A 25,502-nucleotide genomic window follows, 5' to 3' on the forward strand; every position below is an offset into this window, starting at 1 on the left:
TATCGGCTAAACATGTACTGAGCACCTAGCTAAATGGAAAAGACCCTGCTAGAAGTTATGGACATTTGCTTGAATCGTGTCCTAGAACCTACTATTTAACATGGCTTGTTTGGCTATTTCAAGAAAACATTCAAGTCCTTGAAAATATCCCCTCCATCTGTGATGGCTGAGAACAGATTGTTTAATGAAGAGGAAATATGATGACTGAGAAGTTTCCTTGTACCGGACTCACAGTGTGGTAACTTCTTCTACCCTAGCAGCTTCAAACTGTGCAGAAGGAAGTGAGGAGCATGCTTGTTGTCATGGTACACACACTACAATTGTTTCCAGAGAGAAATGCACCATTAAAATCAAGTGTTATTCTTAGGTTTTAAAAAAGGAAAAAAAAGCTCAAAAAAAATCCAAAGTTAAAAAAGTATCTGATCTATCAAACTGGAGTCATGGATAGAATTATAATGATGCTCTCTGAGCAGGAACCTGAGCTGCATTACAAATGTGAAATCTTTTATGAGGACCAGATGGAAACATTAAATGTCTAAAGAATTTGAGAACATGTCAAAAATGAAAATCCCAATCCAAACACAATAACTGTGTCTGCTGTGTGCTACTGCAAAACCAGAAAATATTTAGGACATAAACTCCTTAAAAGATTGTCTTTCATTGAAAGCTAAACAACACTTAAGAGATCCCAAATGGTGAAAACTGTGATAAAAAATCTTGCATGGAAGTTCAAAACACAGGACTTGGACCAGAGCAAACAGTGATGATAGAACCGCTGATATTTGTCATTATTACAATATGAAAAAGAAAACAATTATAAATTCTAGATCTCAATCAACAATGAGTTCCTTAACTGAGTCCCTAGAAGGAAGAGGTTGTAATTATTATAACCTAGAAAACTATATATAAATTCTGTGTTTATATCAAAAACCAAGAGTTGGGTTGTCTTTCACTAATTTCTGTTGTATATCTTCTCACATTTTAGAAATATCCTAATTGTTTGACAAATGGTATGTGTGCAGATTTCCTCATTCACTGTAATTTCAGATGCAGTATTATTATATCACCTCCTGACTGTATATATCCCAATGGTAAACAGGGACACAAATAAGTTTGTCTCATGTGCAATAAAAATACAGATGCCTTAGAGAAAAAAATTAAGAAATTCAGTTCAATAGCCACTTATCAGTTACCATGCAATGTGAGTAAGATTAAACTTACTGTGGTGATTATTTCACAGTATATACACATATAAAATCATTATGTTGTACACCTTAAACTTATACAATGTTACGTGTCAATTACATAACAATAAAACTGGAAATAAAATCATTTCCCAAAAAAATAAAAGAAATAGCACTTGGCTTCAAAGAGATTAGTCTAATATAATGACTCCAAATATTTTTCCTTCCACATAATGCCCTATCAGTAACATTAATAATTGCGATACTCTCTCCTGAAAATACTCATGTTGCTGTTGCTAATTGCCTGGTCATAGCAAAGGGGGAAATATAGTCATGGTTTATACTCTTGTAAAATTCCCACTGCACTTACTCTATGAACATCATTCCCACTCCCATTCATGATATATTTGTGACATAGTAAGAACCACTGTTGTAGTGTGAGTCAAATAAACTTACTTCCAATTAAAAAATAAATTTTCACTTATTACTATCCTATAATGATGAAGATTGATCCAGCTTTCTGCTCTTAGAAATATAGCTAAAGCACTCACCAGTTTATACATATAATTTTATATATGTATATGTATATAATCTTTCATGGAATGGTGAGGCTGATTATAGCATTACATGATGTCAAAGTCTTGGAGGAAGAAAACAGAAGAAAGTCAGAGGTGGAAATTTAGGAAGTCATTGAGATATGACGGAGGGTTAAGGTACATTATAGAGGGTTAACATGAAGATGTAAAATGAAATATTAAATGTGAAAGGAAAGAAAAATAATATCTACTTAATGCCTATTATGTATCATATTATCTGACAACCTTCAGAAAAATAAAATAAAATTGATGGCATAGTGGGTATAATGGGAAGAACAGACTTGATTTAGTTCTTTCCCTAAGATCACACAACTAGTTAACAATGCAATCAGATTTTATATTAATCTATTGTTAAATTTTAAAAATATTTGGGGGGATTTTGTTATGTTTATGTTTTTATTTGAGAGAGAGAGAGAGAGAGAGAGAGAGAGAGAGGAAGAGGGGGCAGAGGGAGAAAGAGACAGAATCCCAAGCAGGGTCCATGTTCTCAGCGCGGAGCCTGACATAGGACTCGAACCCACAACCCCAGGATGATGACCTGAGCCGAAATCAAGAGTCCAACGCTCAACTGACTGAGCTACTAGGGGCTCCAAATTTTAATAGTATTTTTACAATTTACTTTTGCAGATAAAATTGCTTCTTTGGTGGGAGATACTGACTTTTACTATTTTATCTATCACCTCATATTTTAAATTATCTGTCCACATTTCTCACATTCAACTTGGAGGCTCAATGCTTAAAACTGAAATACTCAGAGTCTGCTCCATTCGTTCATTCATTCATTCATTTATTCATTCAACAAATACATATTAATTGTTTATCATGTGCTCATTTGGTTTATAGGTTTAGGAGATTTAGCAAGGTAGATGGATAGATAGATAGATAGATAGATAGATACGACATGGGCATGAACATAGATATGGATGTGTACATCAGGTGTGGATAAGAACCACACAGATATCAAAGCAGAAGAAAGCCAAAATATGGAGTGTTATTTTATATAAATGGTCAGTGAAGTCCTCTCCAATTAGATGAATTTAAGCAATGACCTGAAAGAAGGAAGAAAGTGGGCCATACAGATATCTTGGGGGAAATTCTTTTTTGATAATATAAAAAGGCACAGACCATTTGATGGGGATATTGCTTATATTTTTGTTTGAGGCCCAGAAAATAGACAAGTGTGGCTGGAATGGTGTGAGGGGAAGGAACAGAGTTTGAGAAACAATAGTTTGAAAACAATAGGGCCTTACAGATACGGTACAAACAAGTCAACCCATACTCTGGAGGACTCTGAATAGATACATGGCACAAATGCTCACTTGTTATAAAGAATCACAATGGCAACTGTGTGGGGAATACACTGCAAAGATGGAAGGGTGAAGATCAGGTAAGAGGTTAATTTAACAACCCAATGAGATCATCAGAACAGTGGCAGTGGTGGTAAAGAGTAGGGGTCAGATTCTGGATACATTGCGAAAGCAGAGCTGATAGAATTTGCTGAAGCAGTGGAATATGAAATGACCAAGAAAAGCAGGAGTCATGGAATACTTCAAGGTTTCTGACCTGAGCAATTAGACTAATGGAATTGAATTTTACCAAGATAGAGAATAAATTACAACAAAGTGAGAAGGGGGTGATGAAAATCATGTCAGTTTTAGATGTGCCAAGATATAGCAGTCAAGATGGCTGTTGGATAGGTATATAGATCTGGACTTCAGAGAAGTCTGGCTAGAGATATAAATTTGGGAATCATCAGAATAGAGATATTATGAATAGAGCTATGGCATGTTCATAGACAGGTAGATATAACCTAATAGGATGGAAAATTGGTGACAGAGCAAGGACAGGTGCAAGAACAAAGCCATTGATGGTAAGGGAGATACAGTGCACAGTGGAGGGGTTGGCTTCAACCAAGTACACAGAGAATGGATCCATAGAAACAGGAAGAAGGCAGGAAACATGGGCACATAACAGATGGGAGCTAAATGTGGTGAATAAATGAAAGGTTTGCAAATACAACTACATGCCTGGGACATTCAGCTCATCATCTATGTCTCATGACTTGTGGGGGGGATTAGAAATGCCCTTTCGTCCCCCAAAATACTTCCCTTTACTTCTGCTCTCTAATGTGTAAAATTCTCCAAGCAGAAATTAATTCTTCTGGTTTAATGTTTATTTCCATAACATGAAATAACACAAAAACCCCGTGAGTCAATCATGCTTAAATGAGAATGGATGTGTCAAGTCCTCACTGTAAGAAAGCTTTTAATGAGGAGACATGAGGGTATGAGAACTCTGAGTGTTTTCCCATAGGTGTTTGCAGTTGGAAGTTGAGAAGGAGGTGGAATGGAGGAATGCCACTGAATCTATGGAACTTGTCCATATAAACACTGTGTAACTCCAAATCAGAACAAAAGGGGTACTTGGCTCACTCCTTTATAGCCAGGTTACCTAGCAGTGGTCAGTTGATCTCTGAGTCTGTTTTCTCATCGGTAAATGGAGATAAGGATTAGATGATATAATACGTATGTTGTATAATTTTTTATGTAAAAATTTTTTTTTAAATCCTGCTACCTTATTTCCTTCTCTCTTGGAGCATATTTCCTGCTTGTTCACACTAGCAGACTACTTGCTGGTATACCACTTCCCAAGTATAGCTCACTACTGATTAATGGCTGAAAAAAAAATAAGTCATCATAACGGGAAAATTCAAGGCTCACAGACATTTGGAAAGAAGACAGCACCATTGCTCTGTCAGCCTTTAGTTTCAAAATCAGATTGGTACCACTTGGTAGCAGTGAGAGAGCATTATATTTTATTCTTATATCCTTTCAACATTTATATCTATCAAATAAAGTTATTGTACATGCCAATTGATTATGTACTCTCCTTGGTTAGATTAAAGCTCCTTAATGGTAAAGTGTTATCATGTTTACTTTAACCAACAATAAACATTTGTTGATAAGAATGGATACAAAAATGAAATGCAAGGCACACAGAATTAATTCAGTAAGTGATGTCTATTTGGTTTTTAGCCACTGAAAAAGCACTGACCTATATAAATACAACAATGCTTTAAGAAACTCTAAATACAAACATCTAAATTATCAGAGTACCAAGTACTTGGCAAAAACATTTTTAGGGTTCACCTAAAATACACAATTCATTAATGCATCTTAAAGCTGAGTCACATTTTTAAAAAATCTTTTATGCATATAACTTCTTAGAAGCTTTTTTTTTTCCTTCTGGATGTCTCTGCCAAGTTACTTTGCAGAAAACCAAAGCACTCTATAGCCACTTGTATTCAATATTGATACTGGAATGCATAAGGTAACGATGGTAGAGCAGGTAATTATTAATTCCATTTGACAAAAAAGCTACCAGCAGCAAATATACAGTGTATGTGCTCATAGGTCATCTGGAATACAGCTGGCATTAAAACTCAAATCCTCTGAATCCCAAGCAAGTACTGTGTTGATAAAGATAGCTCTTTCATAATATTAGGCTCTGCAAACCTTTATTCAGATGAAGCAGTTGCTTAATTTAGTCTACAGTTGCCAGATAGGGTCCTAAAAATCTTATTTTATCCATTTAGACACAACCAGAACCTTGGCATGATTCTTGTGAAGCCCCAAATTATTTTACTTTATTTTGCATTATCACAAAGCTTTGAGTTTATTTGGATAGCTGATTTTTCAACTACATACGAATTCACTTGGATAGAAACACATGTCTTAAAGATATAACCTTTTACTGCCTTTCAATTGCTAGGAGACAGAACCAACCCGATCAATGATCATGTGAGAAGGAAGTCTGTGTCAAAGGGAAAACAGTAACCTTTATTTCTGTTTTCAGCCCTAAATATTCTTAGAAATGACCAAGATATAATGAGCAATTTGATTTAAATGCTGCATAGTCATCTGGATAAAGACTAAATACAACTTTCACTGAATATTGGTTATAAGAGCTTTCTACTATCTTTCTGCAGGAAGCATGAAGGTGATGTAACGACCCATGGGGGCAGATAAGATCCAAAGTTACCATTTAGTCCGGCCCCTGTCTCCATTACAGTCTTTCACATAAGTGGTCCCACTGAGCAGAAACTCCTCTCCTTTTCATGAAATAAAATGTCTGTGGAACAATGTTTGTGGTATTTAATAATGTTTACTAACAGTATGCTCTTTACATACAACCCAAATGCAACTGCAGCATGTGAGCCACTCACTTTATTTTGTACTCCTTAGAAATAGTTTATCATTACTTTCTGTCCTATAATCTCATCTTTGATCTTCTTCCAGCAAATAGGTTCCAGTTTGTTGCATTTTTCAACAATTCTAGTTAATTTTATAAATATCATACATGAATAGGGGAAGAATTGTTTTATTTCTACTTTACTGATGAGGAATTTGAGGTTCCAAAGGTTAAATGGCTACCTCTGCCCCACTCACAAAACAAAACAAAACAAAACAAAACAAAAAAAAACAGTTTGTAAGTGGTGGCGCCAGGATGCATGTCTAGATTCTTTGACACTAGATCCTAAACTCTTTTCCCAATGCTTCTCATGAATAAACGTTCTTATATAAACAAATAACTAGGAGGTTAGATTCTACTGACTGGGGAAAACAACTTCACTGACATTCTGGTCCTTTGAAAAGAACATGTTTTCTATTTAGTAGAAATATATTTAAATTAACTTAGAGAAATAGTATTTCACTGGCAGCCAGTTTCACTAATGGAGACAAGCATGGAATTCAAGAAGGTAACTGAAATCTTAAAGAATACAGATCATTTTATGGACAAAACCCTTTGCAGTTGTCTTTGTGAAGAATGAAAGCAATTAGACCCCATAACACATGGTGATTTCTTTTTCATTTTAAATTTTACCTTACTATGGAAGGAATAGTTAATATGAGCTTTAAGATAAGGAACAATCCTAGGAAATGAAGTATCCCATGTAACTAAATGGTGTGAAAAGAATGAATATGCACAGCAGTTGCTTAATAAAAACTTGTTTAATTAAACCATGTCATATAAAATATGTAAGTAATTTACATTATTATCTATAGGGTATAAGTTTTTATATGGAATCTTAAGCTATGGATGCATTAGTGAATTGATGTCTGCTGATTACCTGTCATTGGCTAGGGATTGTGCTAAGCACTGTGCACACATTAATTTAATCTTCATAGGGGCCTCATGAGATGCAAGTAGCATTTTTCTAATTTTGCAGATGCAGAAAGAGGAACCAAGCTAAGTTCAATGGTTTGTCCAAAACCTAGCGTCTGGTAGAAGTTGGGAGTTGGGATTCAAATGCTGTGTTCTGCACCAGACCACCCAGCTTCCTATAGTCCCTGTGTTGTTTTGGTAAACATTAGCATGTTAGAGACACAACTCTAACTCCTGAGCGAGTGCAGATCTGGCAGAGCAAGCTGATAGGTGAAGAGAAAGGCCATAGTTATCCCCATGAAATTAAAATTGGCATCTGGATTTCAAGGGTAAAATCTCCGGAGGAAGTCATGAGCAGCTGAGATACCAACAAGAGAGACTGGATCCCTTATCTTTTTTTTGTTTGTTTGTTTGTTTTTTTGTCAACCTCTCATTGGGAAACAAATAGTCCTGATGGTGAGAGAGAGGTTTCCTGTATAAACTGCAGAGGTAATTGCGGCCCAAATAAGACACAGAAGCACTCTCAGGCCTTCCGTACCGTAAGAAACAGACTGAGCTTATTAATTTGTACAGGAATAGAAAGGGTAGCAGGGAGACATTTTGAGATAAGTGAGTTTTTGATGACACTGGAATTTTTCCAAGACATTTGTTCACTGAATCCTATATTGGCTTTTTATATGTGGGATCTTGAAATAAACAAAGCATCTTCTTATGCTTGTTTTTTGTTTTGTTTTGTTTTGCCTTTGCTTTTGAGCTAATTGGTGCAAGTAGATGGCATTACTTCAATATGGTTCTCTTCCTCTCTCCTTCACACAGTGGATGGTAACAAATAGCTTTTCAAAATATACTGGTGATAGTAGCCAAACAAGGCCATAAAGTTTCTTAGAGGGTGTAAGCTGTTCACACTGGGTCTTCTGATATGCATATTGGTATAATTACGCACGGTTCACTAGAATGTGATTATCACATGATAATAAATAAATGATATTTTGTTTCTTCAGTATATGGAATGGTCACACTGTGGATACTGTAAAATTATTTCTTTATAAATTCACATTCATTTTGATTCTCAAATTGGCACAGTCCATACCCAGTGATGCTTTTCAAATAATGAAAAATAATTTCTGCCTTACCAACCAAGGCTGACAATAATGTGAATGTTTGTGTATGCTTAGAGATTTAAAAAGATATTTAATTAAACAGTAGTATCTATTATGTCATTTATAATGCATGAAATACTGTGTTAAGTATTTTAATACATTATCTTAGAAGACAAATAGCTAGTGGACCAGATAGATATGTTTTGTTTTTGTTTCTATTTTGTTTTGAGAGAGAGACAGAGACAGAGACAGAGAGACACAGAGAGAGCTTAAGCAGGAATGGGGCAGAGAGAGAGGGGGAGAGAGAGACAGAGAGAGAGAGACAGAGAGAGAGAGACAGAGAGAGACAGAGAGAGAGAGAGAGAATCCCAAGCAGGCTCCTCACTGTCAGCACAGAGCCCAACACGGGGCTGAATCCCATGAAACGTGAGATCATTACCTAAGCCAAGATCAAGAGTTGGATGCTTAACCAACTGAGCCACCCAGGCACTCCCAGATAGATATCTTTTTAAATTAAATTAACATTTGAAAATATTTAAACATAAGGCTATTTTCTCCATTTTGCAAATGAAGGAACTGGTGTCCAAGACAATTAATGATCTAAAATTTCAATAGCCAGTCAAGAAAAAATACTGAAACCAACTGGCTTTCTCAACTCCAGACAATGTAATATAAAGTGAAGATTATTAGTAAAAAATAAAATTCAAGATAACATCAAGACTATACAATGACAGAACCTCTGGTGTAGTATATAATGACATTATATACCATTCTAATATTACAAGTTTTATAGTTTTAGAAAAAGAAATAACATCTCTTCTTAGGGAAAGAAGATTTAAATGTTATAGACATCCATTCTCTTAGAAACTGTTTTAAGCACCTACAACCAACAATTTATCATTAGGAAAAGTCATAACTATTACAGATGCCTCTAACCCTCCACCATAACTGTTTCAATAGTTTAGTTTTAAAAATGCGGACACAAATTTACTTACAACTTGTCAATATGCTAGTACACTATTAAGAATTAAACTCAGGGGCACCTGGGTGGCTCAGTTGGTTGAGCATCTGACTTCAGCTCAGGTTATGATCTCAACAGTTTGTGAGTTCAAGACCCATGTCCGGCTCTGTGCTGACAGCTCAGGGCCTGGAGCCTTCTTTGGATTCTGTGTCTCCGTCTCTTCTCTGTTCCTCCCCTGCTCACACTCTGTCTCTCTCCCAAAAATAAATAAAGATTAAAAAAACTAAAAAGAATTAAACTCAAATTGTGATATGGGAACATGCTCATGGAATAGAAATATAATCCCAAACTTTAAAAATAAATATGAGTCTCTTTTTGATCCCCAAACTACTGTTCTCCATGTAAATGTGCTCTCTTCAAACTAAAGGAAACACACACATTGTGTTAGATATGAAGAAAGAAACAGAGACAGAGTAAATGTAGACAAACATTACTAGTTAGTAAGTCCAGGTAAAAGATGTTCATTGTGCTACTTTTTCAACTTTTTGAAATTTTAAATCTTCACTCTAACTGAACTCTCCTTGTCCCAAATACTTCCAACCTCTTCATTTGTCCTGCTGCCATTTCTGCACATTTTAGATGAATATAATTTTAATGTTATAAATTGTCTGCAGAGGTGCGACTGAATGGCTCAGTCAGCTGAGCATCCAACTTTGGCTCAGGTCATGATCTCGTGATTTGTGAGTTCAAGCCCCACATCAGGCTTTGTGCTGACAGCTCAGAACCTAGAGCCTGTGTCTCCCTCTCTCTCTGTCCCTCCCCCGTTTGCACTCTGTCTGTCTCTCTCTCTCCCTCAAAAATAAACATTAAAAAAATTTAGGGGTTCCTGGGTGTCTCAGTTGATTGAGCATCTGACTCTTGATTTCAGCTCAGGTCATGAACTCATGATTCATAAGTTCAAGCCTCACATCGGGCTCTGCACTGACAATGCAGAGCCTGCTTCGGATTCTCTTCTCCCCTCTCTCTCTGCCTCTCTATCTCCCTCTCAAAAGTAAGTAAATAAACATTAAAATTTTTTTTTAATAAATAAATAATAAATTGCAGAATTCTACAACTTTATCAAGCACAGATACATAGAAACTTTTTCTCTCTCCACTCGTTTATCTCTTAAACTGGGGGCTTTCAAGTACTTGGATATTATGGAATCTATGCGAGACTCCTCCAAAGTTCTCTAAGCTTACAGTCATCCATATTGTTTTGTTCACCCAGGACTAAGAAAAAGATCATCAGTGCCCTATTTTTCAAGGAATACCCAAAATGGTGCCTAGAACACTGATGTTCCAGAATGTGCAGTTTGAAAACAGTTTTCTTGAAGCCATACTACCCCTCACCCTTTATTTCTAATTTGTGTAACTCCCAGTAAGCCTGAGCTGTGCAGGGTAAAGGTAAGGAAGAGGAGGACAAGTGGGTCTGTCAGGGGTGCACACCATGTTACAGATGTTCTGTTCCATGAAAGGTCTAGAGCCGCAGTCATTTTAATTTTTTTAATGTTTATTTATTTTTGAGAGAGAGATACAGAGCATGAGCGGGGGACGGGCAGAGAGAAAGGGAGACACAGAATCCAAAACAGGCTCCAGGCTCTGAGCTATCAGCACAAAGCCTGACATGGGGCTCGAACTCACAAGCCATGAGATCATGACCTGAGCTGAAGTCAGAAGCTCAACCAACTAAGCCACCCAGGCACCAAGGCAGTCATTCTTCTCCCTCACAGAAAAAATGTGTAAGTTCTAGCAAGAAGCAATCTGAGATGGTCAACAAATTACTTTCTTTTTTTAAGCTTAAAGTACACAATGAGATTGAAACATATCTGTGTCAGACAAATTACTAGAAGAGACAGAGGTCTCAACCTCGAAGCACAGAAACATTGAGACAGCACCAAGTGAAAATTTTCACTCCTGCTGATGTCTTTTCTAAAGTACAAGGGTTGTTCATTCACAATTTCCTCACTCTGCAAGTCATGGACTCTTACTTCCAAATTCCCTGTGGGGAAATCCTATAAAGAACTCAAATTGCCGTAGCTCTCGCTAGTGTCAATATTTTAAATGTTGCATCAGTGGAAAGACATAGATAATTAAACATTCTAAGATATAACATGCAAACATTTTAAAGACCAAATAACAAGTAGATTCCTCTGTGTGACACTTCTACCCAGTTAACAAGAGATATGTAGAGCTTTCCTGAGCTGGAGCACCAACTGTGCTAGTTGATGCATGAAGAATAACCAAATAAATAATTGTACAGTGCTGCGGACAAATATTGACTTTACCGTACTACAGGCTAGGTGGTATGATTTGTACAAAGTGGTTTAATTAAATAGGTTACCATGTAAAACACTTAGCCTCTAGTGAGATGTTGTAATTAAACCAGTATCTGCAATATCATAGAGGAAAGAAAGAAAGAAAGAAAGAAAGAAAGAAAGAAAGAAAGAAAGAAAGAAAAAGAAAGAAAAGAAAAGAAAAGAAAAGAAAAGAAAAGAAAAGAAAAGAAAAGAAAAGAAAAAAGAAAAGAGCCAGTTAAAGTAGCTGTACTGGCAAAAAAGAAACACAACTATTTAGAGATGGATGGAGTAGGAATAAGGGTGCTTGTAGAATAAGTATGAACTAAGCTTCCTTTTCTCTTCCCTCATAGCAGGCGGGAAGGAAAGATCCTCTAAGAATAAAGAGCAAGAAACAGGAACCATAGTCATTCTTTCTTTTATTTTTCCAACAAATATTAAGTGCCGGCCTTTCTTGTAGGTGCCTGGGTTGTAGTAAACAAGACAAAATCCCTGCCCTCGTGTAATTTAGAAAGGTTGGCAGATAACAGAAGAAAAAAAAACCAATATAACAAACAAGCATGTCTTTTCAGTTGAATATTTTCAGGTAATGATAACTACCAAGAAGAAAAATAAAGCAGAGTAAGGGACTAGAACGTAAAGGGTGCTGTTTTTTAGATAGAGGGGTCAGAGAAGCCTTCTTTAGCAAGTGATAAGAAGCCTGCATGGAAGTAAGAGAGTGGCTCAAGTCAACATCTAAGGTACTAGTCTTGCAGGCAGAAAGAACCTCAAGTGCAAAGGCCCAGGAGTGCAAACATGCGAGGTTTGTTGAAGAACAAATAGGAGACTAGCATGGTGGGAGAAAATAGAAGATGAGGTCACAGGTAGCCTGGAGCCAGATAAGGCAGGGCCTTGTAAACTATGGTAAGCATGTTGAATTCTTTCCTGAGAATCATTTAAATGCCTCAATCATAATGTTACTGGTGTCTTCACAGTGATGTTAGAGAAGAAAGCATCTATAAACAACAGCCAAGGAGAAAAACTGGGAGACCACAAAGAGGGAAGAACGGGAAAAGAAAGTAAATGGGATTTCACAAAGGGGGATAAACTTTGGCAGTTGGGCAGCAGACATGCTTGCCAAACCACCTTCCAGCATGTGTCTTAGGGGCCATCATCATTACTTTACAAAGCCTGTTTACAGGAAGTATTTTAAAAATCCAATATATTGAAGACTGGCGGACACTAAAAGGCCAGGAAAACACCATTTATAGACTTGCATTACCGAGAAAATGCTTGCTCTGATTAAAGCAATAGACTCAGGCTATGAGGCATAGATTTCCACTGGCGTTCAGTTCAGTCTGTAAACTAAGATAATTTCTGTCAAAAAAAAATCCTCCAGGACTATACACAAAATACAACACAAAGCACCTCTAGCAAATGAGGAATGAGCACTAGGGTTTTCCCCAGAGGCACCCCAAGCACGTTTGCTGTGATTTGGGGACAGTGCACATCAGCTAATACTATGCATAGCATCATGGTATAGGTGATAAATGTAAGGGGAGACCAAATTTACATATGTTAACCCCATGTTCCATAAACAGTAGTTTGTTAAGCCATAAAGAATGTCATAAGCACAGTTTTCAATGTTATGGGATATATACAATAATTAGAAGTCATTAGTCTCAAATGTACATTCTCCTTTTTCCCTTTGCTTCTAATCTCCTCATCTGCCAAGCCATTCTCCACAATGCCTGCCAATCTCTTACCAAAGTAAAAAGCTATTTATGGCAATCCCCTCCTCACCACCTTGCAGTGGCTCCCCACTGATGCTGCAATAAAGCCCCAAGTCTTGTTCATGATACTGGAATCTCTAAAGTATGCCTCCAATCTACAGGCACAGTCTTACTTCTGATCTTTGCCATCTTGCATCTTATGCTTTGACTTCAGTGAACTTTGCTCACTTTCCCCCAGGCTCTGCATCAAATCCCAGCTCAGCTCCTTATTTGCTGTGTAACCCTTGCAAAATTGCTTATCCTGTGCATCACTTCTTTTCCTATAAAATGGAAACAATAATACTGTATAATTCATAACTAATGGGCTCTTCATGGGACTAAATAAATAAATAAATATATAGAATAATGTCAGATACAGTGCAGGTGCTTAATAAATGTGAGCTTTTATTACTGTTAAGGGTTAATGGAATTTCCTTATTATTACTATTTCTCTGACCAACAGAATGGCCTTCCTGGCCACTCTTCTGCTGGAAAACCGCTACTCACTTTTCAAGACCCCATGCAAATGTCATCTCTTCTCTAAACCTTTCCTAACACACTGATTCACTTTCTAGAGGTCTTTATTTCTTCTGTGCTCTCATGACAAATTGGGGCATTGTTGTTCAATAGCATTATTTACACACCACTGATTAATTAATAATGCGTAAGTTTGTTTTCCAGACAGTATACGAGTTCTTTGAAGGCAAGGGCTATCTTTCTCATTTTGTATCTCCTAAACCCAGAGTAGAGCCTGGAGCACAGTAATCTCTCAACAAATGTTTTGTTCAATCAGTAAATATATAAAGACATAGATATTTCTCAAAATTTATCCAATATAGCTAGCAAATAGTTCAAGTAAATTGAAGAATAATATAAGACAAAGATATAGTAAGTTTAGCTAAGAAACTAGGCCTAAATTGCATAAATTGTGTCTACAGTTTAGAGGAAGGTCAACCATATACTATATTCATTGTTCTATTTTTACTCTTCCCCCCCCTCAAAAAATAAATCAACATTTTAAAAAATTTTAAAAAATAATAATATGCTGACCTAAGGACTCTGGCATTAATTTTCCAACTCCATACACATTTTGTTGACACTCTGCAATGTAAGATATGTTTTTTATCCATATTTTCTAATATCATTTGTCTTATCAGGTATAAGCTCCTTTAGAGCATGAGCTATGTTTTTTAGTACATTTGCACAACTATTAGGCACAAAAGTATACATTTCATGAACATTTGTTAAAATGAGGAAAGATTTCCCAGTTATAGGTAGAACTAAATGGGGGAAAGGAAGAAAAACACAAGTCTTTTTTTCTGATACTAACTCTAATGGAAAGAATATTGCTCCCTGGGCAGGCACATTCCACAGGCAAGCAAGGATAGATGGACAGAATGCAGTGCTCACCAATACACTTGTTCTTCAAGAAGAGAGTGTAGGGATAGGTGTGTGGTGAGCACAGGGTGTAGTGAAGGCCATCACCAGTAACCTTATTTAGAGGATCACTCTGCTGATGATGATGGAGGAGAACCAGTGACTGAGGTTAGAACATCAGCAAAGGAATGAAGGTTGAAGAAGCGGGATACTATGGCAAGTGCCAGTCAGGAAAAAGCACTGCAGGAGCCAAATAGAATAAGATTATGCCTCAGAAGCTGTCACTCTTTGTGGTTAGGGATAAATAATACGCTTACCGGGGCACCCGGGTGGCTCAGTCACTTAAGCGTCTGACTTTGGCTCAGCTCAGGTCATGATCTCACAGCTTGTGACTTCCAGCCTCACATTGGGCTCTGTGCTGACAGCTCAGAGCCTGGAGCCTGCTTTGGATTCTGTCTCTCTCTCTCTCTCTCTCTCTCTCTCTCTCTCTCTCTCCCCCTCCCCCCCCTCAAAAAATAAATCAACATTTTAAAAAATTAAAAAAAATAATAATATGCTGACCTAAGGACTCTGGCATTAATTTTCCAACTCCATACACATTTTGTTGACACTCTGCAATGTAAGATATGTTTTTTATCCATATTTTCTCATATCATCTAACAGTGAGTATAGTATCTATTACTGGGTTTCAAAATTCTAAGGAGAATTTGGAAATTTGGGATGGTGATTCAGAGTTAAATTAATGGCTGATGGAGTAAAAATACATGGAATAAGCTAAAGCAATTCAGAACATTTTTAAAAAATATTTGCAACATGTAATCTTGAAAAGAACATGAATTTAGAGTATTCTTATACTCCAAATGAAACTTAAGTGAGATACTATATATGAACATTCTAGTAAAGAATTTAAAATATAGCAGGTGTTGGAATCCACATAGACTGAACCAAAAGTTTTTCTCACTCACAGCAGTACTCAATTCTATATGTTGAGAGTATAAAAAAAAAAAAAAAAGAAAAACTTGGGACCAGTTAATAATGATTTTTGGATTCTTAGTATCCACTTAGTATTCACTGAGGACCAAAAACCAGATTACAAATATTATATGTTATATACAGATTGATCATCCAGAAGAATTTTCTAGTACCTGGACTATGAAACAGTGAGATTGTGTACTAAATGAGATTATAGAACTATCTCTCCAAAGTCATAAAAAATAGGCAGATTTCCAAATGTCAAAGATGGAGTAATTGTGGTCTGCCCAAGGGTAAAAGGAAGCAATGAGATAATCACTCAGATTCCTTTCAGATTTAGGATTGTTTAAATATTCTGATTAGTGACAACACACTGAATATCTACTTTTGTCTTCAGATATTTTAAAAATAATCCCAGAGTCAGTATTTCACAAGTGCTTCTTAAATCTTCTGCCATTAGCCCACACTTCAGAATTTGGGTTTTCAAAACCAGAACTACATGTTCATCTGAGTGAAATATGAAATCTACAAATAACTAAAGATAAAAAAAAATTGTTTAGTGAGTTTAGACATAAACTGTATCTTCCGCATTGTTTAGCTTCATCATGAAAATTACTTTAATTTCAATGCTGGAATCAAAACAATCCAGTCTTCTTAAAAGAAGCCTACTGTCTACTGTAAAGTAATAACATGTTTTTAGAGACTTCTAAGTGCATATCTTGGAATTTCTAACTTAAATGCATGGCTTGGAAAATACCAATTGTTGATCGTGAAAGGATAGTTACATTTCATCATGACAAAGGGGCAAAAATAAAGTACTTGTGCTCTAATTTACTCATGTTCCTATTATATATGATGCTAGAAAAACACATAATTTTTAATGAGTGAAAAAGTCATTCAAATACATAAGATATGTGTATATTTTATAAAAAGACATTTTCATGGAATGTTTCATGCAAATAAATTTGAAAAATATTAAACATACACTCAAATAAAGCAATAGAAATAAATGCACTTATGGACTTAATCAGGACCTGAAAACAAACTGATATAACTTTACTAAGAATGGTAAGAAGGGGAGTATGTGAGTTGAGGGAGAAAAAGGGTGAAAATGAATCACGGTCATAACTCAAGTCATTTTATAAGTTTGGTGACTAATGGATTCTTTAAACCTTTATTATGGTACATTATAACCAATTCATATGTTTTGTGGGGGTTTTCTTTTTTACAATCTGTAGAAATTTTTGCTTTACCTCAGCTAGAAGAAGATCACTCTAATAGCATAAGTTACCTTAGATATCATTGAATTATTCTTTTTGTAGCTCATTGCAAGAAAATTTGTATAATGCATGAGTGAAACTGGCTTTTTAATCACTTTAAAATTTGGATTCTTTTGAAAAGAAAAAAAATCCAATATTTATAGCTCATGTTCCTAGCACATCAAAAATCTATTCTAAGTAAAAAGAAAGGTCACATTATTATATTCAGAAACTCTACAGTAAGGAAAATATTACCAAAGTCTTATGAAGATTTACCATTATCTGAAAATTAGCTTACTAAAATTAAATGTCCTTCTTCTCAAAATACTGGTTTAATATTAACACAAGTAGTAAAACATATAAGCCTATTGGTTAATTGTACATTTTCCATCTCTGTTCTTTTTATGAGAACTAATTATACCCACATCCCTTCTCCTATCCAGTTATACTACTTAGCAAACTATATGAAAATACATACATATTAGGAGAGGAGTAAACCACGAGAGAAAGGCGTTCTTCAGTATATACGTATATATAAATCTTCTCTTTATACAAATGCTACCATTGGTAGGTTTTTAAAAACTAATCATGTGCATTCTACGTATGAGACTATAATTAAGATTTAATTCATCAAAAAGATGACCAGGAAAATTCTTCAACAGAGCAATTATATGAACAACAGTCCATTCTCAGAAAACAAAAACAACCATACCATTTTAACTAGGTAAAGTATCTTTTGGCTAACCATGTGGTACCTATCAAAGGCAAGCTACATATTTCTAGGGGTAAGTTGAATTTGCCAATGCACTGTGCAGTAGATGAGACAAACATTTCAGATGAGTGGAAACCAGAATTTAAGTAAATATTAATGTGCAAACCCAGATATCCAGATATCCTCAGTTTATAATGTTGGTTGGCAACCTAATATGCAGTCATACAATCACTGTGTTAGAATTGCCTTTAAGAAGTACTAGCTCCCTTTATTGCTATGGTCCCTATTAAATAAAAACTATCCAGATACCCAATTTTGAAGGGTCTCTCAATCTGAAAGAAAATACATCCTCCAGAGAAATCAGAAATGCCCCAGTTTTGGTGCTTAAAGTTTATTTAATTTTTATTGTGCTTTTTTAACATTTCATTATCATACTGGTTTAAGGAAGCTACCCCATTGTATGTAACACATACATTAAAGGTGGCAGACTCAGTGCAATTTTTACAGAAAGTTCTTGAATGTACTTACTTGGCATTCCTAAGTAAACTGGGGATTTATTTATTATTGCCTATAATTCTGAAGTTACTACTTTTTTTACAAGAGGCTCTTCAAGATAATAGCAATTTGAATCTAAATAAGACTAATTAACCATGTAATTTCAGAAGTGGGAATTTAGTTCTCCTTTTCTTTAAGCCAATAAATCAAAATCGCACTAGTTTCTACACAACATACATGGCAATGCAATAATTAAGTTTGACTTTATATTACACATTGCCGTAAGAAATAAATCAGAACTAAAATTCAACCATTTGTCTCGTACCAAAAATACGCAATTAAAACATATCAACAACAGCCACCAAACGCACCGAAAGAAGTCAGCTATCACCTCAACAGAGATTAAACAAAACCCTGAATGTTAAAAACTCCTTCAGTATTTAATTTACCTAGAATCAGCTAGGTATACTTTGGTGAGCAGTAACTTTAAAGACTCCCTACAGTTAAAGGCTTATTTTATCTGGAAACAGCTTGGCAGCACAATGATAATTTAATATACAGTGCACTATGTATTCTTCAGCAGACCCGCTCTCCATTCGTTTCACACTTGTGGTATGCATTATGAACAAAATTCAAATGTTCGTTTTCTACATTTCTGAATCACTGCCGCTACTGAAAAGCACCACAGACACCTCCAAGTCCCGTCTTACCATGTATGAGCCACAGTAAAACGCCGACGTTGCCGGATGCTTTTATTCACCAGCAACTTTCTGAAAAAGCATGGTGAGTTCCTTGGTGAACTGCGTGGAGAAATTTTAGGAGATGTAGGTCTGTTTCCCGGTAATCTTGGAAGCTCCAGTTCTAAGTGCATTTGCTCCTTGAAAGTCTTTATGCAAACCTCAGATTCGGAAGCAGTAAGTTCTTTTGAAGACTCTCTTGCTGTCATGTCTTATATGGAGTGCTGGCTTTCACCACCCAAAACAAAAACCTCAAACATAGCAGAGACACAGCTGCAGGTTAGGAGGCTGATGAGTCTGCAAACTGTTTTCCAGTTTAATTTCGGAAGCTGCGGCTCCAGTGTTTGAGCTGCTTAGAGCAAGAGCAGCATACTCGAAGAATGGTAACTCAGGCTGTCACAAGGAGCTTTATCAGCCTGGCTTCGCCTCTGAAAATGCGCCAAAGTGCTTCCTATGTCAGTAGCCTCCTTGTGGATGAGGCTTGTCTGCCAGCGACACACTGACACTCACTGAATTCATTCAGCTGAATATATCAACTCATGAAATATTCATAAGGGCTTCTGATAAATCCTTTACATGTATTTTTTAATCTTATCAAAGGAGCTGCACTCACTAATGGATAGTCGGCAAAACCTTGTCACTTGTTTTGTTTGCACAAAAAGCAGAACTAGAGCCTGCCCAGCACATGTGATGTTTCAAGTCTTCATTCAGAATTATCTTGCCCTATAATGCACACAACACTAACTCCACCTACCAGATGCTTATTGGCCTAGGATTATTTAAATAATCGCACTCTGTTTCCCCCTCAACAACACCCTCCATCGCTCAGATTTTCATCAGATTTGTACAGCTACTGTTCTCATCACAGTGAAAACATTAAATCAGGGACTGTCAAAAGCCTTGCTAAAACAGCCCCCCAAATTCCATTTCTGAATGAAAAAGCTGATTTGCTGAAGTTTTTTTCCCCCTTCCCTTCTCCAGAAGATCCAAAACAGCATCTATATAAAAAATGTCAGCTCACAGGAAAACATTGGATTTGGTTCATTCCCCTGAGGAATTTAAAGGCTAATCTTTATTCCAATAAACATTACCCTCATTCTTCTGTTTAAGCTCTTTGTTCAAGGGCTAGCCACAGCAGCCACTCTGTTAGTTAGATGCAAAGTCACTTCTGAAAGCCAAAACTTCACAGAACAGAAAGGGAGGTAACAACGGGGAAGAATGAAAGCTGCTGGGAAAAGTGCAGAGTCCAAAGTCAAGCATTGCATGTGTGTGTGTGTGTGTGTGTGTGTGTGTGTGTGTGTGTGTGTATGTGCTTTGTTCACAAGGGCATACAAATGAGATATATGGACAGGGGAATCCAAACAAGTGTCTCAAGTACCAAAGCAGATCATTGTAACCTGAAATTTCATTTAGAAATACACTGGAAAGCAGGTTTGATACTTTAAAAGGCACATGGAAGGGAAAAGAATATGGTGGTGCTTGAAGTGTACAGATGTTATGAAAAGTCTGTGCCAGCCATGACTGCCACCAGGGCCAGCCTGAGCTCATAAAAATTTGACAAAGCAAAACTAAGGCTAGTCAGTGAGAGTGACAGTTAAGGAATGCTTCACAGGAAGACTTCAGTGAATAAAGGAGAATAGTTTTCCTCTAAGGTGTGAGGACTTCCACCTTTAAAAAATCATTCACATACGTCATATACTCTGACTGAATACCTAAAGGACTGAAAAAGAGCAGATGATGACCTAGGGAAAAATAAACCCCATGCCAGCCTTTGGGGGAAGTGGGTCAAACCTAATAGAAAGGATTTAAACTCCTAGTTTACAGGTACTATCTTGGAAAGATATTGATATTGCAGTAACACCTTAAAAATATATCATGAACAAAAGCAAAGTTAGGGAATTTCAGAGTTGGAAAAAACCTCAGTGATCACCTTATTCAGCTTCTCATTTCAAAGACAGAGAAACAGTCCCAGAAAACTTCAGTAACTTGTCCCAAGTCACATTGATAGTTGACATTAGAGCTAAAAATAAAACCCAAGCTTTCTGATTCCCAGTTGACACTCTTTAACTGTATGAAACTAAGAAGTCAAAAGAGTCATTTTGTCCAGCCAGGTCCTCATACATCTTCTTTATATATTTGAGTATGTCTTAATATCATGAGGAAATATGGTCACTGGTACCTATTATTTACCACATTATGAAAACAAAGCTAGGACTTTCCTCCAACAATAATATGATTTAAAACTGAAACATGAGAATATGTGATCCTGCCAATATTCAGAGTGTTTCATTTGCAAAAAAAAAAAAAATGCACTTTGAAGTTACCAAGGTCTTTCTCATAATCACTTTTTAAGGTTGCCAAAATATAGTAAGCATTTCAGGGATTTTTTTTCTCCTAAAGTATGGTAAATTTCTTAACTTAGATTTAGCTGTAGGTAAACTGGGGTTCAGATAAGGAAATGTTGACATATGCTTACCTAAAGCAACACAATGATGCAACTGTAATTATTTTCCAATTCTTATCGGCAATTTATGTGACATTATGTGACATTTCACATTACTCTTCATTTTGCCTACTATGACAAGCCAATGTCCCAGTTAAAGAAATTTTGAGAATCATCCTAAGAAATAAAATTCTCAAAGATAAAGTCTGTTAACTCTAGTCTAGATAACATTCAGTAATACTAAAGACAGTTAATTGAGATACAAAACTTAAAAGATAATGAGACTATTTTAAAGTCTGAATTAGTTACCCTAGAGGAAAGGAAATGTATATCTACAGGTAAATTCATGAAAGTTTGTTTCTAGAGTCAAAATGCCAAAGAAAATCCCAACACCGTGTTAAATATTGCAGTCAAAGATGAATCTAGAAAGTAGGAAACGGGAGGTGTTATCTAAGAAAAAGTACACAAAAGCATAGTAAAAGCAGATAACACCCTGCTATATTTTAGCAAAGAATATACTGTTCTGAGAGAGACAGTCAAAAGAACTGGAGGAAAAAAACAAGAATAAAGCAAACAGTTATGTGCCCTTCTAAGAGGCTAGGAAGGAGCCAAAGTCAAAACCTTCCTATCTACATGCCATGTTTAGCTAACCCTTGGCACCCCAAAAAGAGAGATGACTAATTCTGAGTCAATTTATTAGCATACAGATAGTTGCCCTTGGGAATTACTTGAGAATTCCAATTAGAGCTATGTCTCAATTTGAAATAATGAAATTCCTAGTGTCCACATACTGTTAAAGTGATATGAATCAAGAATCTATCATAATAAAATATCATTAAAGGATCTGAATTGAGTTATACGGTCAAAAATAATAATGTATTATATGTATTATTTATAAATATTATGGACAAATAAACAATACTTTGAGTTTTTATCAAATTAAAATGGAAAGCAAATTAATTACAACCAAACAAAATTATAAACTTGTAGTACAAGTATTATAACATTGTTAAAATGTATTTTAAAAGTTATACTTTGTAATCAAATTATTTTAAATGAAAATAACTATCTTCTTTTCCTATCCAAAACCTTTCAGACTTTAAAAGTTTACCTGGAATAAATTTTCTCTGACCTGAGTGACCAATTTTTAACTAACTGCTATTATAACACTAAAGTATTTTAAAGGCATAAAACCAGATTCTATGCAGTAACATTATGAATAACAATGTTGAAAACAAAACAAAACAAATATGGCTAAACATTTACCATGAATACAAAGCTGGATATTTGAGAAGACAGAATGTATCTGGAAGTTTCTTTATGAAGAGGAATAGATTTAAGACCATCAATATTAACAGAGTTAAATTGCTGTTGATTATATCTCTAGATTATTACCCAGTGCTCTTTTTCTAAAACAACATACAATTGAGCACAGCCATGAGGCTCTACTCAATTAAATATGGACAAGCTCTTCTTTCAGCCAGACAAGGTAAGACGTGAATACAGAACACCAAGAAACACCAGGAGCCTCTTTCAACAGAATGCCCTACTCACCACAGATGGCAATTTCTCCCAATTTCTCCATTTCAGAAATTTCTCTATTTGAAGAAATAGAACTAGACTTATTCCAACATGGCTGAGGAAAATATGCCATTCAGTTGAATGGAAATAGTTGTCTGGCCATCTAAAAGAGGAACAGTTAACTGACCATTCTTTAAGAATTAAGGGATGATAGGGAAGTAGTTCACATTTATTGCATGCCTGTGGTATCAGACATTGTTGTAAGCATTTCAATAAATTATTTCAATGTTTCCTCATTATAAACTTATCAAACAAGTAGTATTGAGATCTCTGTTGGACTTCCTGATGGTATTAACCTCCGAGGTACTTAAGGGCTGAGCTTAGCCTTGTTCGTTTCTAGAATATGGAAGAGTCTGGTACAGAATTGATACCCAATAAATATTTCTAGACTGAATGCACATTATTTTGCTCATTTTCAGATGAGATCATCAAGACACAAAATTGCATACTTTTTAAGGAGTTGACCCTACACCACACTTTTTATAACAGAGGAACCTAATGAGACAGAAGAGGGAATGCAAGCTCCCACGGTAGTCTCGTCTTATCACTAAAGTACTAAATGTCCTTGAGTCTGAAATCATCTAGCATGTTATCTTTATAAGATGATATGAATGCTTCACTTTTACCCATATGACACTATTTAATTCCTCAACATTACTAAAATAGTGCTCCCAAAAGATCAGCTTTAACCTGTACCACCTCCAACGTCACCTAAATCCTACAGAGGGACGCTTATACCCTCGTTACTTGAGCATGGTATCACATGGTTCATATAGATGGTCCCATTCAAGAAAGAAAAGCCCTCCAATGACTCCTCACTACACTCAGTCAAAGTGAAGGTCCACACAGTGGCCTAGAAGACCCTAAGTGTCCCCATGCTCATCTCAGTACCTCTCTGATTTCATGTTCTTATGCATTCCCTCTGGCTCTCTCTGCTCCAGCTTCACTGGCCTGTTCCGTTCACTGTTTCCGTTCACTGAACCTGTTGTGGAAGTTTCCTCTTCCCCAGGATATCTGCATGATTTGTTCCCTTATCTCCTTCTAGGGTTTGCCCAAATAACACTTTCTTGATGAAGTAAGTCTTCCCTCATCATCCTGTTTAAAACTGCAATCTCTCCCATTCTGCATCACTTTCCTTCATGTATCTGTCAGCATATAATATAGTATATATTTCCTATTTACTTGTTCGTCATTATTTGCTCCCCCTAGAATTTATGTTTCACGAAAGCAAGAGCTTTGTTTTGTTCACCAGTGTAACCCTGGAACAGTACTGGCTATGTAGTAGATATTTAAATAAATATCTGTTTGATGAATAGATGAATGATCTCCTCGGTGCAGAATAAGACAAGGGAGGGGGGTAGCAGGCAAAACTGGGATAAATGACCTCTCTCAAAGGAGAGCAAGAGCTATAGTGGTATTAAGCCATAACCCTTCCACAATTTTGTGTATTATTTTATGTCATTTTCCCAGCCTAAACGTGTTCAATGTCTCTACTTTCTTTGCCAAGAATACTGTCTCATCCATTAAGGGTAAAGTCACATGAAAACTCTTCACTGAAATCCTTCTCAGCTTCCACAGGCAGAGACCGCCATTTCATCCCATCTGCCTGCCACCAGCACTGGGTTCATCTTCAGAATGTCTCAGAGGATATTGTAGTACATATTATTGTCTGTCTCCTGGAGTAACCTATGAGCACTCCAAGGACATAAACCATTTTGCTCATTTCTTTATGTCCACAGTCTGACATTGCTCTGATTAATATTTGTTGATCAAAACTATGAATAGAAAATGAATATGGTGTCCCAAATCATGCCCTCCTGTCATGCTCAGATTATTCTTACTGTTTTGACAGCTAGTCCGGGCAATATCCTAACTTCTTGAGCTTACGAAGGTTTCCAGAATGAGCTGCTTAAATCATAGCAGTTTGGCTGTGTTTCCCATTTTAAGTAGCATTTCTTCATTCTTTAAAAAAATTATTACAATTATCATTATTAGTATTATTAGCGTTCACATTCTTACTGCAGTGCAAAAGCAGAACAGCCATGTGTTACACTGCCTTTCCATTAGGTGGTGTACAGGCAGGACAGACTTGTAGGCCCTCTCCTCATGGTGCTTTCTGGGTTGGGCAGAGTAATTAGGTGCTTCTTTCACAAAGCACATCCTGTAAGGCAGACTGCATAGGCAAAAACACTAACGAAGCTCCTCGCTTTGTTTCGTAGGTCATTGTTAACATCAAGATATATTAGCAAAGATGAGTCAGATACCTAAATGCAAGGAGAGAAACTATTCCCATGGTAGGTGTTTTAAAATCTGCATTAAATGAAGGTATTCCAGTTCCCAAAGATAATACTAACCTGTCAGCAAATTACCTAAAAGGGTGACTTCAAATGAATAGGATATTAGGGACATGTATGTTTAAAACAAAGGCATGTTTGGGAAAACCTCTTTCTCTAAATGATCTTGTATATTTTTATTATTTCTACTCTGTCAGCAGTCTTCTGTAAAATATGCTTAAAAACGGCATGGTATTAATCTACAGCTAAAAATTTTAAATGTAAATAATTATCTGTGTAAGACCAATTAACTAGGATACCACAGAGATCACAGAAAGTGTATAGCAGACATGAAAACTAAGTCAAATTCACTCCATTGCTCTTAAAAAGAGACTAATATTCAGGGATCCATTTCATGCTTACATATATATTTGCAAGGATTTAACAGAAACAATATTTTCCTAAATTAGTGATACAACAGGATGAGTCTAAAAAGGGTACTGAATACATATGAACATGGAAAATTCTTTCAAAATAGTGAATTAGATCATCATGATTGG

General features: G+C 36.1%; 1 protein-coding gene across 3 annotated transcripts in view; it reads right to left on the reverse strand.

The window, feature by feature from the left end:
* Positions 1-25,502, reverse strand: part of PDE4B (phosphodiesterase 4B) — a 528,592-nt gene that overhangs the window by 343,341 nt on the left and 159,749 nt on the right. The window contains exon 1 of one of the 3 annotated variants that reach the window (XM_058717088.1): positions 18,619-19,060. The exons of the other annotated variants lie outside the window; for them this stretch is intronic. Within the exon in view, the coding sequence (XP_058573071.1) occupies positions 18,619-18,854 (236 nt within the window). The 5' untranslated portion in view covers positions 18,855-19,060. Of the gene's footprint in view, positions 1-18,618; positions 19,061-25,502 lie in introns of those variants that run through there. 3 annotated transcript variants of the gene reach the window in all.

The sequence above is a fragment of the Neofelis nebulosa genome, chromosome 2, assembly GCF_028018385.1.
Source record: "Neofelis nebulosa isolate mNeoNeb1 chromosome 2, mNeoNeb1.pri, whole genome shotgun sequence".
Classification (NCBI taxonomy): Eukaryota; Metazoa; Chordata; class Mammalia; order Carnivora; family Felidae; genus Neofelis; species Neofelis nebulosa.